The sequence below is a fragment of the Nanorana parkeri genome, unplaced genomic scaffold (genome assembly GCF_000935625.1).
Source record: "Nanorana parkeri isolate BGI_ZX_2015 unplaced genomic scaffold, ASM93562v1 scaffold970, whole genome shotgun sequence".
NCBI classification, from domain to species: domain Eukaryota; kingdom Metazoa; phylum Chordata; class Amphibia; order Anura; family Dicroglossidae; genus Nanorana; species Nanorana parkeri.
The window spans coordinates 614047-629267 of NW_017307238.1; the positions used below are offsets into that span (position 1 = coordinate 614047).

The window sequence follows — 15221 nt, forward strand, 5'->3', positions numbered from 1 at the left end:
ATATATATATATATATATAACACCACTCAGCCATAACATTAAGACCACCCACCTAATATTGGAGTAGGTCCCCCTTTTGCTGCGAAAACAACCCTGACCCATCAAGGCATGAACTCCACAAAACATCTGAAGGTATGCTGTGCTATCAGGCACCAGGTGGTCAGTAGCAGATTATTTAAGTCCTGGAAGGAGGTGGGGGCCTCCATGGATTGTACTTGTTTTGCTAGCACATCTCACAGATGTTCATTGTTGCTCGTTGTCCTTGGGTGTCCTTCAAACCATTTTTTAACCATTTTGGCACTGTGGCAGTGTGACATTATCCTGCAGAAAGAGGCCACTGCCATCAGGAAATACCGTTTCCATGAAGGGGTGTACTTGGTCAGCTACAATGTTTAGGTAGGTGGTACGGACCAAAGTAACATACACATGAATGGAAGGACCCAAGATTTCCCAGCAGAAAATTGCTCCAAGCATCACATTGCCTCTGCGGGCTTGCCTTCTTCCCATAGTGCATCCTGGTGCCATCTCTTCCCCAGGTAAAAGACACACCCGCATACTGCCATCCACATGATGTAAAAGAAAATGTGATTCACCAGACCTAGCCACCTTCTATTGCTCTGTGGTCCATTTCTGATGCTCACAAGCCCATTGTAGGTGATTTTGGCAGTGGACAAGGGTCAGTATGGACACCCTGACCTGTCTGCGGCTACGCAGCCCCATATGCAACAAACGGCGATGCACGGTGTGTTCAGACACATTTTGTATGGGAGCCAGCATTCACTTTTTTTAGCAATTTGAGCTACAGTAGCTTTTCTATTGGATCGGACTACACAGACCAGCATTCACTCCCCACGTGCATCAATGAGCCAGGGCTGCCCATGACCTGTCTCAAGTTCACTTTTCTTCTTTCCTTCAACCACTTTTGGTAGGTCCTTACATATGCAGACCGAGAACATCCCCCAAGAGCTGCATAGCCATCACAATTTGGCCCTGTCGAAGTTGCTCAAATCCTTACACTTGCTCATTTTTTTCTGTTTCCAAAACATCAACTTCAGGGACAAAATGTCGCTGCCCAATATATCCCACCTACTTCCAGGTGTCATTGTAACCAGAAAATCAATGTTATTCAATTCACCTGTCAGTTGTCATAATGTAATGGCCGATCGGTGTATATGCGCGTGAGTGTGTGAGATGAGAGAGAGAGAGAGAGAGAGATCTATATATGCTGTATATAGTCAATTTGGGAAGACATATTCAACTTGTAACATCTGTGTTCACCTTGTTTTTTTTATGTATGCCGACTAGGTTATTTTATATTAATTTATATTATATTCTACATTTAGGGGTTCCACCAGATCGAATCAGCCGAGCTGAAGTTCAAGGTTTGCGATTGACTCGCGTGACAGTGAAACTCGCGTGCTATGGACCAATTTTTTTCTTTTTTTTTAACATTGCTACTGAAATAACCAGTTACCAAAGAGAAGATCACTGAACCAGGATCGAAGCTTTATGAATGTTTATGCTCTGCTAGAAGAAGCGGCTTTAACCGATCCCCAGGATACTATCTCAATAACGGAATTTGTGACTTAATATGAGCCATCATGCTCATTATCCATCACGCAGATACACCAAGATTCCGATGTTGTCGAAGGCTTACATTTATGTAAATCTCTCACCGACTTGAAATATGCTGCTGTATGTGTGAAAATGTAATTTCAGGGATCATAAAAATTCCTCTAGAAGGCTGAGAACACCCTGCAAAGATGACATTTTGCAGGTGGAATCTGAAGTCTAAGCAGCCAGTAACTGTGCCTAAGCTTGACTTCAGTTTAGTTCAAGCTGCGTTACATATTTCAGAAGTAATTGCCTCTACCCTGTAACATCCAGCAGTTCTGTAAATTCCAAAGGAAATTCCTCTAAATCTGTGATGGACGTGACTTCAGAGATTATTCTGCACATCCAGAAGCTTTCAGATTCCCTGCCTGAAGGCATTAATGTGTACATCCAGAGCAATGTATTTCAGGGCACGTCAAGCTGAAAAGGTTTAATGCAGCTGTCAATATAAAGCCTGGGATTTTCAGCATTCTAAATGACTTTTAATGACACAGGGAGAAGCGTGTACTGTGAATTTTTAGTGCTGAACAAGGCCGGGACCGACAATATGGCTGTTATGTGTATTTGGATTTTTGTAAGCAAAATATTAAAAAATAACAGCCATACCTACGGCTAAGTATATTATGAAAGAGACAATATATTGTTTATAGGTGAAATTTGTATTTTTTTTGTGTGTTTTGTTTTTAGTAATAAAAAAAAAGACATTTTTTGACTTTATTCTGTATACACTTTCGTTCTGTGTTCAGGGAAACAATATGACACACAAAGAGCATCATTTTCAAGGGAAACGGTCAGGATAAAATTACAACAGCTACCATTACTGTTTTTTTATTTTTATTTATATGTGCAAGCTCTGGGGCCAGTCATCCTTTCTTTGCTACTTACTGAGCCACTGACGCATAGCAAGTCTACAGGTCAGACAATTCTAGCTGCATCTTTATTCTGGGTCAATATATGGATGGATAGTTGAGCAACTATGACAGTCCTGGAGGTTTAAAGCTGAAATCCAGACTAAATGAACATAATCTAAATACAAGAGGCATGTATTTTCGTAGCCACCTTTTGTGTGTTTCTACCAAATCTGTGCAGTAGTCCAGTATGAAGCAACTCACTGCCACTGCTGCTCTTTCTCCTTCTGCCAGGTGACTGGTCTTGTATACACCTCTAGTTTTCTGCAAGCAGCCTATCGTTCTTGTGCATCTGCTGGGTCCAATGCACAGCTCTGCTTTCTGCACAGGTTATCTGCAGCACATTGATCATTTCAAAATAGTATTTGGCAATATCTAGGTTTAAAAAGGCTTTTGGTGGACATAAAGTGGATTTATACCCTTTGTGGCTATTCAGGAAATGAAAATAAATAAAAGTTTTGGTGCCTGGAGTTCAGCTTTAAAAGGAAATCAACAAGGGCAGCTCCTATATTTGTTTTTTCATATTCAGAAAAGACATTAGAGGAAGCAATTTTGTGGGCTGAATTCATGGCAGAACTGTACGTGGAGACCAGAGGCAAGTGCATTAATGCCCATAGGCTATGAGGGACCTAAACTTCCACCACTTTAGTCTTAAACAAATGCTGCATTGTTATACATTTGAGGAGATGTCTGGTGATATCTGCTGGTACAAGAAGTGTATCGCCTCAGAAGGTGTTTTATGTCTCATCACGTGGTGAATGTGATAATGTCTTCTCATAAGAAGCCCCAGTGATAACTTTTTTTTAAAATGTTTTGAGAGAGGGAATCTATGCTATTTATTCCATCATTGGGTACTCACTCAGGTTATGTTTTATGTAGAAATCTTTATGAATTAAAGGGACTCACAAAGTAACAAAACTTTCGGAAAATGCTTTGATGGAATTTTAATCCCCTGGATAAGTATTCCAGGGTTTTTCTATGTCACACTACTAGCATTTGGCATATGAGCCAGAGAATAGCTGCTTCCACCAAAACCTTCTTTAACAGCGCCTTTGGTTTGTGATAGTGTCCCTTTTGAGGAAAGTACATGATTTTGGAAGGCTCAATACTATGCTATGCTTTGCAACCCTATTCGCATGTCAAAAAATGCTTCCAACAATATCCTCTATTTTTTCTCACTGTTCCACGAAGTTGAAGAATTCACTATTGAAGTCAGAGATGAATCAATTGACCATTCGGAACAGAAGTGTGATCGAAGGCAGGGGATTGCTAGAGGAGGTTTACACCCCATTCTAAAGGGTAGGGCTTTACAAGTATCATTTTCCACCAGCTCTCCAAAATCAAAGAGTATCAAGTAGAGAGCTGCTTTTATAGTTTGACCATCAGTTTAGCCCACAGCATGGCTGTCTCCATTGCCTGCAGCTAAATGGCTGTGAAACCCCCTTTTTTAGGGGGGAATGTAGAATAACAAGCATGACATCACTGCACATTGCCTATGGATAATGTTTACATCTTTTCCTTCTTAAACCGTCATTGTTGTGCCAATCTGTGGGGGTAAAGGGATGGAGTGCCAATACGTTGTGTAGTTTTTATGTGTATTGGAAACACATTTCATTTAATTGATGCCTTAATTAAATTTGTATTTTTAAATAAAGATTATTTGCTAAGACTGTGTCCTAATGTGTAGTTTTTAAATACTTTCACCATACACTCAGTGAAATGATTAGGGCTGCAACAACTAATCGACATAATCGATTAATCGGGTTCCGATCAGTTGGCCCTGTTCACAGCTCCACACGCTGTGCGCCGCACCTCCTCCCCACCTCACGCTCACCGCTGCCAGACTCGCCTGCCCGCATCCACACGCCTCACACTCACCGCCAACCCACATCCACGATCGGCACAGGGACGCACAGGGAGATGTAGTAAGGAGGAGCAGGTGTGGGGTGATGACAGCCGCCGATAGACAGGTCCGATCCACACGTGGTGCTCTATAATGTATTGCTGGGATTTGTATTCCTCTATAGCTGATGGTACATTGTGCTGTATATTATACATAGGAATACAAATCCCAGCAATACATTATACACTGTATGTATAATGTATTGCTGGGATTTGTTGTACTCCTCTATAGCTGGTGATATTCTGCATTGCGCTGTATAGAGGACTACAAGTCCCAGCAATAATACATTATACAGCGCAATGCAGAATACCACCAGCTGTAGAAGAGTACAACAAATCCCAGCAATAGTACATTATACAGTGGTACAATGCTAAATACCACCAGCTATAGAGGACTACAAAACCCAGCAATAGTACATTATACAGCGCAATGCAGAATGCCGCCAGCTATTATGTACTATTGCTGGGATTTGTTGTATTCCTCTATAGCTGGCGGTATTCTGCATTGTGCTGTATAATGTGCTTTTGCTGGGTTTTGTAGTCCTCTATAGCCGTTGCCATTCTGCATGCATTGCTGTATAATTTTACACTTTCCATTTCACTATATTGCACACCACACTATCTTTTTTTTCTTTTTTACTTCCACCGCTCCAAGCTTGCTCCTGTGATGGACTACAACCTCAATACAAACTAGTAGTCCCATCACTGGAGCCATTTTTTAAAATTTATTTTATTGTTTATCCGATTAACCGATTAATCGAACTTAATAATCGGCTAACTAATCGATTTTGAAAATAATCGTTAGCTGCAGCTCTAGAAATGATAATGCAATCCAGGACATTTTACAACTCAATGTGTGAGATTTATCAAAACTGGTGCCAACAGAATCTGGAGCAGTTACCTATAGTAACCAATCAGCTTCTCTCTTCAGTTCAGTTAAGATTTGAAAATGAAAGAGAGAAGCTGATTGGTTGCCATGCACAGCTGCTCCAGATTTTGCTATATTGCTGTCAATGTACCCAGGAGCATCCCGAGGCAGGGTGTCACCCGGAGCAGAGACCGGGTGTCACCCCACAGTGATGTCATCGCGCATGCGCGGTCATCTAATTGACGCCTGCCGCGGCCATCTTTCTGATGGACGCTGGCAGAGAGAGGAGGGGACGTTCATCTGGTAGGATGAGGTATGCCGCCATGTCCCCTTCTTTCTCCTGACGCTGTCTGGCTCTCGGTCCATGACCGAGTGCCCGACTTTTTAGAGGGGGTGACACAAAAATGACTTTCAGTCATTTTGGTCTCACCCGGTGCGGGCCGCACCCCCCTTGTGACGCCTCCCGAAAAACTCTGGTCCCTACTAGAGACTCTTGTCATGATTCCGTGATTTCCAACCAATGTTCTCTTTCAGATATCTATTTAGAACGGTTCCTGTACTTTCATGGGAGCAAATCCAAGGTATTTTAGGCATTTACAGGGGTAGAGCAGTCTGATGCAGAAGATGAACGTCTGGATAAAATTAGCCCAACCTGGAGTTTGGATGTAAGTGTTGGGGTTAATCTAAGTGTTACATTAATGTTAAATTTGGGGGACGGATCATGTTGTGAGGCACTTTGTTTACTTTTTGCACTTGTTTTTGGTGCCAAAAGCTCTGCACCAATAGCTTGCAGTTTTGGGCTTTATATGATGAGTACCAACATAGCACATAGGTAGGAGGAGGAGGAGGAGTACAACAGGCAAGCCACAACCCAAAGATTTACACGTAAGCTTTGTAGAGGGGTAATATAATGCTATATGTTATGTATATATGCTGTCCTCTAGATTTGGGGCAAAGAACATTTTGATGATTGGTGTGCTTTGTAATTATTAACATTTAGGTAGAGGCAGCCAATCGGTGCCTTTTGTCTACAAAGATCTCTAAAGGTGGCCATACACTTTACAACCATCGCAAGACCTTAGTCTTGCGATGGTTGTAAAGTGATTAAAAAAACATACGATCTGCCCATCTTGGACAGGCAGATCGTACTCTCGATCATCGCAAGCACACCCCCCTGAGGGGCGGGCTTCCGATGACCGCAAGGCTGAACGGGCAGTGTGCGCGTGCGCACACCGGCCCGTTCGGCATTTGTCTCCCGGGCACCGTTCTAACCAGCCGAAAATCGTACGATTTTCGGCTGGTTTTCTAGCGTGCTCCTTAGACAAAAGACGTGCGACCGTACAGTAGAAACGGTCGCACGTCTTCGTTCACACTGCTCGTTTCTCGTACGATCGTGGTATTTCCCGCGATTCTCGTACGAAAATCGAGCAATGTATGGTCACCTTTTACATAGGTCCTTTGCCAGGGTTAAGATGCCCATACACTGCTCGATTCTCGTCCGAGAATCGCGGGAAATCCCGCGATCGTACGTGAATCGAGCAGTGTGAACGAAGTTTCTACTGTACGTATTTTCGGCTGGTTAGAACGGTGCTCGGGAGACAAATGCCGAACGGGCCGGTGTGCGCATGCGCACACTGCCCGTTCAGCATTGCGGTCAAGGGGGGCGGGCTTGCGATGATCGAGAGTACGATCTGCCTGTCCAAGATGGGCAGATCGTACGTTTTTTAAATCACTAAGGTCTTGCCATGGTTGTAAAGTGTATGGCCACCTGAAGCTGCATTTTACCTGCTTCAAGCAGGTTTTCAATTCCCATAGATTGGAATAAGAATGCAAATAATGCACGAAGCAGGTAAAATGAAGTTCAAAGGGAGATCCACTGCACACTAAACGCACATACACAAGCAAGGTATTTATGTTGGTGAAGTGGGCATTTAAATGGCAGCTGCAAAGAAAACCAGCAGATGTTAATTAAATATTTACCTAAAGTGATATTAAACCCTATTTTATTTTTTTCTAATTGAGATGCTGAAGACAGGACTTATATTGTGTGCTTCTTCATTTCCGTCTCCTCGTTTCACCAGCATCCCCCATCTCTGGCCTTGATTTCCGTTGTAAGGGTGACTCCTTGCTCCTATGGAGTCCCCTTGGAGTCACCCTTGCGTGCGCACGCCCAGTATGCCTGCCATTGCTATCTTGGCTGTACATCTACAGGCAGCCTAGAGGAATAGCAATGAGGTGGCGGTGGTGCCAGTGCACATGCGTGATGATGAAAGGAATGAGGGGACATGTAGTCCTGAGGAGGGTATCACATTGCACGCTCCCCAACAGGAAGTTCCTGGAAGCTGCACAGAGTACACTGAAGGCTGCACCATTCACATAAGGTAAATGTAAGTTTTTATCGGCATTCTAGGAACGAATCATTAATTGGCAAGTCATTCATAGGGCAAGTGGAATGTATCTGAAGAAGAAAAACTGATTATCTAGTACTACTTTAGCGTCCCCTTTAATGTGACCCCGTCAGCACAGGGCCGCTTCTATAAAATTACAGAGCTGCTAAAAGAGGGCATGTACTTGCCTTACTGGTGGTTCATATCTTGAAACATGACTGTTTTTCTGCTCCCAGACCGTGGCAAGTATTCCCCACACTTAAATGTGTGGAATACCTCCTCCCACACAGCACACTGGTTTTTCCCGCTGGTTTACACATCACTACAGGACAGAGCTGGCAGAAGGAACTACAGCGTGTGGCGGGTTTAACAGGTATTAAACCAATTACCAAAATATTTGTAACAGCCAGAGGGTAATGAAGCAATGGCATTTCAACAGCAGAAAGTTTAGTATATTACTTCTTTTAGCAGGTATGTTATTGTATGGAAGTACTCATGAGCTCTTTAATGCAGTTTTCTGCTATGTAATTAGAATAAAAATGGAACTCCAGAGAAAATGTTTTCTCTAGGTTTGGGTTTAGTGTGCAAGGATTAGATTTAAAGGAGAGCTATGAGGTGAGTGATTTTCACTCAACCTCATAGTTCGAGCTGACGTGTGACAATGAAACTGTCACGCGTCTGCTCAATAGATCGGGAAGTGAGTGAACACATACCGTCGCTCGCTCACTTCTAGATCATGTCCCTGCAGAGAGCCGTGACTGTCAGTCACGGCTCCCTGCAGGGATTCCCCCCTACCCCGCTCCGATCCCCCAGCACTGACTGGCGGAACGGACGGGGGAGGGGGTGGGTACAGCTGGCTCTGCCTCTAGATAGGCCGAGCCAGCTGTGAATCATGGGTGGATCTCGACAATAATGTCGGGATCCGTCCCGCCTGCGGCGGTCTCAGTATACCGCGAGCTGTAGCTTGCGGTATACTAAGCTTTGGGTGATGGGAGGATGCTAGTTCGTGTCCTTCCATGACCCTGAGGAGAACCAAGGGGAAAAACGCTCACCCTATAGTTCTCCTTTAATGCTCAATAATTATTGTTGCCTGGGTCACCATTTGGGAGATTTCTCCTAATTTCCTGCCCTACTGTTGTAAATGGAATAGAAAGTAAATGGAAATCCAAAATTTTACAGCGGTAATGGTTAATCTCCCAATGGGGACACCTGTTCCAGTGGTTCCATTGTCCAGTCAAAGGTGCAATTTACCCTCATTTTGAATAATGTCCTCTCATTTTGTGATGAAACTAGACAACCGTAAAAACCTGACACTCTATCCAAGACAAAAAAGTGAAACTTGAGAGGCTTGAGAAGAACCAGCTCACTGCAAAAGACAATTATGCTTGGAAAAGTTGAAGGTAAAAGAAGAAGATGATGACCAGAAATAAGGTTAAATAAGGCCATAGCGAAGACTTATGAGCCCAACAAAAGACAGGTCATTCTAGATTTATGCTATCCGTGTGGTCTCCAGGAGTTGACATTGACCTGATGTCACTTAACAGTAGAGTTAACGAAATTACCAAAATATTTGTAACAGCCAGAGGGTAATGAAGCAATGGCATTTCAACAGCAGAAAGTTTAGTATATTACTTCTTTTAGCAGGTATGTTATTGTATGGAAGTACTCATGAGCTCTTTAATGCAGTTTTCTGCTATGTAATTAGAATAAAAATGGAACTCCAGAGAAAATGTTTTCTCTAGGTTTGGGTTTAGTGTGCAAGGATTAGATTTAAAGGAGAGCTATGAGGTGAGTGATTTTCACTCAACCTCATAGTTCGAGCTGACGTGTGACAATGAAACTGTCACGCGTCTGCTCAATAGATCGGGAAGTGAGTGAACACATACCGTCGCTCGCTCACTTCTAGATCATGTCCCTGCAGAGAGCCGTGACTGTCAGTCACGGCTCCCTGCAGGGATTCCCCCCTACCCCGCTCCGATCCCCCAGCACTGACTGGCGGAACGGACGGGGGAGGGGGTGGGTACAGCTGGCTCTGCCTCTAGATAGGCCGAGCCAGCTGTGAATCATGGGTGGATCTCGACAATAATGTCGGGATCCGTCCCGCCTGCGGCGGTCTCAGTATACCGCGAGCTGTAGCTTGCGGTATACTAAGCTTTGGGTGATGGGAGGATGCTAGTTCGTGTCCTTCCATGACCCTGAGGAGAACCAAGGGGAAAAACGCTCACCCTATAGTTCTCCTTTAATGCTCAATAATTATTGTTGCCTGGGTCACCATTTGGGAGATTTCTCCTAATTTCCTGCCCTACTGTTGTAAATGGAATAGAAAGTAAATGGAAATCCAAAATTTTACAGCGGTAATGGTTAATCTCCCAATGGGGACACCTGTTCCAGTGGTTCCATTGTCCAGTCAAAGGTGCAATTTACCCTCATTTTGAATAATGTCCTCTCATTTTGTGATGAAACTAGACAACCGTAAAAACCTGACACTCTATCCAAGACAAAAAAGTGAAACTTGAGAGGCTTGAGAAGAACCAGCTCACTGCAAAAGACAATTATGCTTGGAAAAGTTGAAGGTAAAAGAAGAAGATGATGACCAGAAATAAGGTTAAATAAGGCCATAGCGAAGACTTATGAGCCCAACAAAAGACAGGTCATTCTAGATTTATGCTATCCGTGTGGTCTCCAGGAGTTGACATTGACCTGATGTCACTTAACAGTAGAGTTAACGCCTATTGCAGTATAAATTTAAAGCAAATGTGTTGGGTCAACTATATTCCACAACCTCCTGTCCAGGGGCTGACTGGCAACTTTTAGCCCAGGGGGCAAGTACAACACAGAGAATAGAAAAAAAAAGAGTGATTACCGCTGCGGCGGCGCCGGCGGGGGCCGTTTCTAAAGGCATCAGAGAGGCCCGGGGGGCAATTGCCACCCTGCCCCCCGGCCCAGTCCGCCCCTGCTCCTGTCTGACTCTAGTTTGCCAATGCCCTTCTTCCAAAAGCAGTGAGCTCCTTTGCAGAACCCTACACAGTAACACGCCTTGGTCCAGAATTGCCACCACTACCAGGAGTCGGGGATGTATATCGGGTATCAAACATGGTTGCTTGGGATAGAGGGTTAGCAGCCCAAGCAAGCTCCCCTTAAAATGTTCATGATTTCGAAACCCTTTAATTTTGTCCTACAACACACCTTTCTATCATTCTTGCCAGACTTTATATTCTCTAGCTACTCTTTATAGAATAAAGCCATTGAAATTCAGACTAAAGCATTATCACACAGAATCTCAATTTATAATGAAATGATTAATGCTCATTTAGGTATGATTTAATGGAATGCATAATAAGGAACGCAAAATGAATATGTAATTGCTGATTAGTTAATCAGTTCATCAACTGTCATCGTTAGTCAAAGACCACCTCTGCTACAGCTTGTTTATTTCATGTGCACATAGCAGAAAGAGAGACTACACTTTTTCCGTGGGGGGTTGGGGTACCCCGTAAAATGGGTGTTCGGTGTTATGTGTATCTCTCTGTAAATTTTAGGTGGAGATGGTACCTGCAAAGACCATTCACAGTAAAGATATAGTTATCATGCAGTTTAGAAAATAAAAGCTTTGAAGACCAGGGCTGTAGCTACCATGGGGCGAGTGAGGCACTCACCTCAGACGCAGCTGAGAGGGTGGACAGCCAGGGCCAGCCTGGCTGCGCCCCCTTGCCCCTGTTGCCATGGCGAGCACAGGGCACTATTGGCAACAGGGGCGGAAGGCGGCCAACACAGCAGGGAGAAGAGGAGCGGCACAGGCTGACGCTGACTCTGTGTCCTCAATCTCTTTTTCTATTTCAAAAGGGAAATGTCAGGGGTCTCTTTAGACCTCTGATATTTCCTCGAAGCCCCCCAACAGTAAAACAAAAATAATAATAATAAAAAATAAAAAAATAAATGAAAAAAGAAACAAACCCACACACACTCATGCACACATATTACTGGACATATGCAAAGACTAAAAATTTGTTTCGGACGAAATGAACGTAAACAAAAAAATGTTAATGCTATTTTGGATCTGGCCACCATCCTGGAGGCGGGGTGCATGACGTCACATACCGCACACGTCTGTTGGGGAGCACAATTTTCTATTCTTGCCTCGGACGCAAAAGGAGCTACCTAACTGTGAATGAGGCCAAAACATGTTTTCACTAAATACACTTAGGTTTCTCTTTAAAGGAGAACTATGGGGTCAGTGCTTTTCCCCATAGTTCTCCCAAGGGTAACAGGAGGACACAAACTAGCGTCCTCCCGTCACCCAAAGCTCAGTATACCGCGAGCTACAGCTCGTGATATACTGAGACACCGCAGCCGCAACGGATCCCGATAAAACTGTCTGGATCCACCCAGCTGCGTGAGTGACAGCTGGCTTTGCCTATCTAGAGGCAGAGCCAGCTGTACCTGCCGCCTCCCCCGTCCGCTCCGCCAGTCAGCGCTGGAGGATCGGACAGGGGGGAATCCCTGCAGGGAGCCGTGACTGACAGTCAACGCTCTCTGCAGGCACAGGATCGAGAAGTGAGCGAGCGACGGTATGTGTTCACTCACTTCCCGATCTATTGAGCCGACGTGTGACAGTTTAATTGTCACACGTCGGCTCGAACTATGAGGCTGAGTGATTTTCACTCTCCTCATAGTTCTCCTTTAAACATTTGATGCATTGAACATTCAGAGATTCCCTTCTGAATAGCACTTTCGTGCAGTGGTTATTTGAGCAGCTCTGGACTCCCTGTGAACAAGTCTGACCATTTCGTCTATCCTCTGACCTCATTCTGTATTGAACCTGCTCTGGATTGGTTTTGTATTTTGCATTATTCTCTTTAAAATCTAGAGACCCCAGTGTTTACAAATCTCAGGGGTCTGCAGTTTCTTACTTACTGCTTGATCGGGAAATAACATCCAACTCTTGATCATGTCCACATATCTTTATGTATTAAATTGCATCCGTATGTGTTGCCATTTGGCTATTACATGTACCTAATAAAGTGGCCACTAAGTGTCCAACAAGCACATTTTCTCCCTTAAGAATTCCGAGAATTTTCTCCATCATCTGACCTTCAATGTAAGATTTTACACTTGTTCGGTAGACCAGGGACTGAAATCCATGATGAACTATTGATATTCATGCTTCAGTAAGGGGGTCTTGCACTGTGTTGGACAGCTATTTGTCTCTTGTGAGCATACATGATGCAATGTCATTTGTCAGGGCACCAAACTGTCAGACAGGAACATGAGACAAAAGTCAGTACAGCTGAGCAACACTAAAGTTTATCCAAAATACAATGGTTCTGTGTAGGTTCATCTATACATGCCTTGACAGTGGCAATATTGAGGTTCCACACATGTATATATCAGCCAGAAACCAGAAACATGTTTTCCCACATAAACAAATAACGGTAAGGTTTAAAGACATTATATATTGACACAAGGAAATTAGTTTTATGGAAAATACCAAATCTAGTTAATACATGTCTTCTCTGTCTCTTAAACCAGCATTTAAAAAGCCAATTTCAGCAGTCAATCTCGGGTTTATTTATGCACGCTTTGGATTACTCATACAGAAACAAAGAGAGGGATCCTATTTTGGTTGCTCATAGCTCAGCCTTTAATATTTATATATAGACTATATATATATACTGTATATATATATATATATATATATATATGGCTATATAGCCAAGGCTTAATTGTTGTATCTTGTATATGTACAAAGATATTTATGTAGGCTCTTGTACTGTTAATGCCAAGAAACCACATAAGGGTAAGGAGCAGGAAACCTGCAGATCTGTACAGCTAGCCACATACATTTCGTTTTTTCTCATTCATCAACTAAACAGTGTTAATCAGGGAATTCTACGTGCCAGCTATTGTATTCACGTGTACAAAGTCCAACAAAAGTGTAAAACAAAAGGTCCAAATTCTCTCAATATTAGTGTTGGTTCACAACAGGATCACACAAAACGGCCAATGTGCTTCAAAGGGCTAAAAAAAAAAAATCAGTAGGCTATGATTGAAAAGCAATAGGTATATATACTAAACACTAGATGAAGGAAGAACTCATGCTTTCTGTGCTTCAATACTCAGCCAACTAAAATTAGGGATCATACACACAGACATTTCTTTCCTAAACAAGTCAGTGCAGATAGAGAAACAACTCAACGGACACCATAATCAGCTCAAAGCAACTGTATGAGCAAGTCAAAGCAACTCAGGGCCTGAGGATTTTTCTGACAACCAACTGCATACAGAGAGCACAGATGTGAGGATGTAAGGACCTGTTCGTTAAACCAGACAGGAAACCTATACTGAGCAAATATGGAGCCTGCAGTAGCTTCATTTTCTTTCTAAAATGTAAGTTGTCTGGCTGTGATGTGGAATCAGCCATTGTTACAGAAAAAGTAGGCAGCTCAGGAGGTCAGACTTCAAGCTAACGTTCCTGATCTGCGTGTTTGTTCCAGGTCTGTGAGTCAGAAAGTATTGAAGTAGTTACTGAATAAGCATTCCAGCAATGCAGCTAGCATTTTGTGAAGGATGTCAGAATAATGGCATCTGTATTTTGTGTATGAACATAAGGGCAAAACACTAGTGTGGATCTTTCCTCATGTTCCCTTCCAAAACCTTTGTTTTCTTTAAAGGTTAATATACAGTATTTCTGTTAAATCTCCTCAAATATAAAAAAAAAACCATTACATGCTATGCCCTTAATGTTTGGAGATACCACATCAGAAAACCACAAACCATCGGTATCTAAACAAAATGGCATTTTTCATTCATATTCTCTTTTAAAAACATCCCCATACCCAATAAAACTTAAATATAACCCCAAACCAAATACATAATTGTTGGATATAAATTCAGCAATATTTATCCTTATTCCCTTTCCCGGCTCATATTCCACGATCCTCTTCTGGTGCACCAATATCAGTCACAATCCGTTGAATTGATCAATCACTTAATATACCATACCATGATCGGGAGCCCAGATTTGCTTCAATAAACACTTTATCCCAGTGAATTAAAGTGACACTAAACTCAGGAGTTAAATCCTAAAAATGCATTTAGGTACCTTACAAAAGTTTAGTTTATTTGTTTATCAATTGGCTGTAGATCCTCAAATCATCTCTAAATTCATGCTGACACCATCCTTCCTTCTGGAGGGGGGGGGGAGCTACTTTTGTTCCCCATGGTCCCTGTGTGTGTTGTAAAGTAGCGATCGCTCCAAGGTCGCTCCCGTGATGGACTACAATCTCTTGTTTAGTTAACTAATTTGTATTGAGATTGTACAGGAGTGAGCTTGGAGGGTGGCTATATTACAACACACACAGGGACCATGGGGAACAAAAGTAGTCACCCTCCAGAAGGAAGGACAGTGTCAGCACCAATTCAGAGATGATTTGAGGATCTACAGCTGAGTGATACACAAATAAGGTACATTCTTGTTAAAGGAGAACTATGACATGAGTGATTTCCACTCACGTCATAGTTCTAAGCCGACCTGTGACAATG

At 43.0% G+C, this 15221-nt stretch overlaps 1 protein-coding gene across 2 annotated transcripts in view; it reads left to right on the top strand.

The window, feature by feature from the left end:
* The window catches only part of PRRG2 (proline rich and Gla domain 2), a 36660-nt gene extending 34458 nt beyond the window's left edge, over positions 1-2202 (top strand). For both annotated transcript variants that reach the window (XM_018566734.1, XM_018566733.1), the window contains one exon: positions 1344-2202. In XM_018566734.1, the coding sequence (XP_018422236.1) occupies positions 1344-1374 (31 nt within the window). In that variant the 3' untranslated portion in view covers positions 1375-2202. The remainder of the gene's footprint in view (positions 1-1343) is intronic.
* Positions 2203-15221: the final 13019 nt, after the last annotated feature.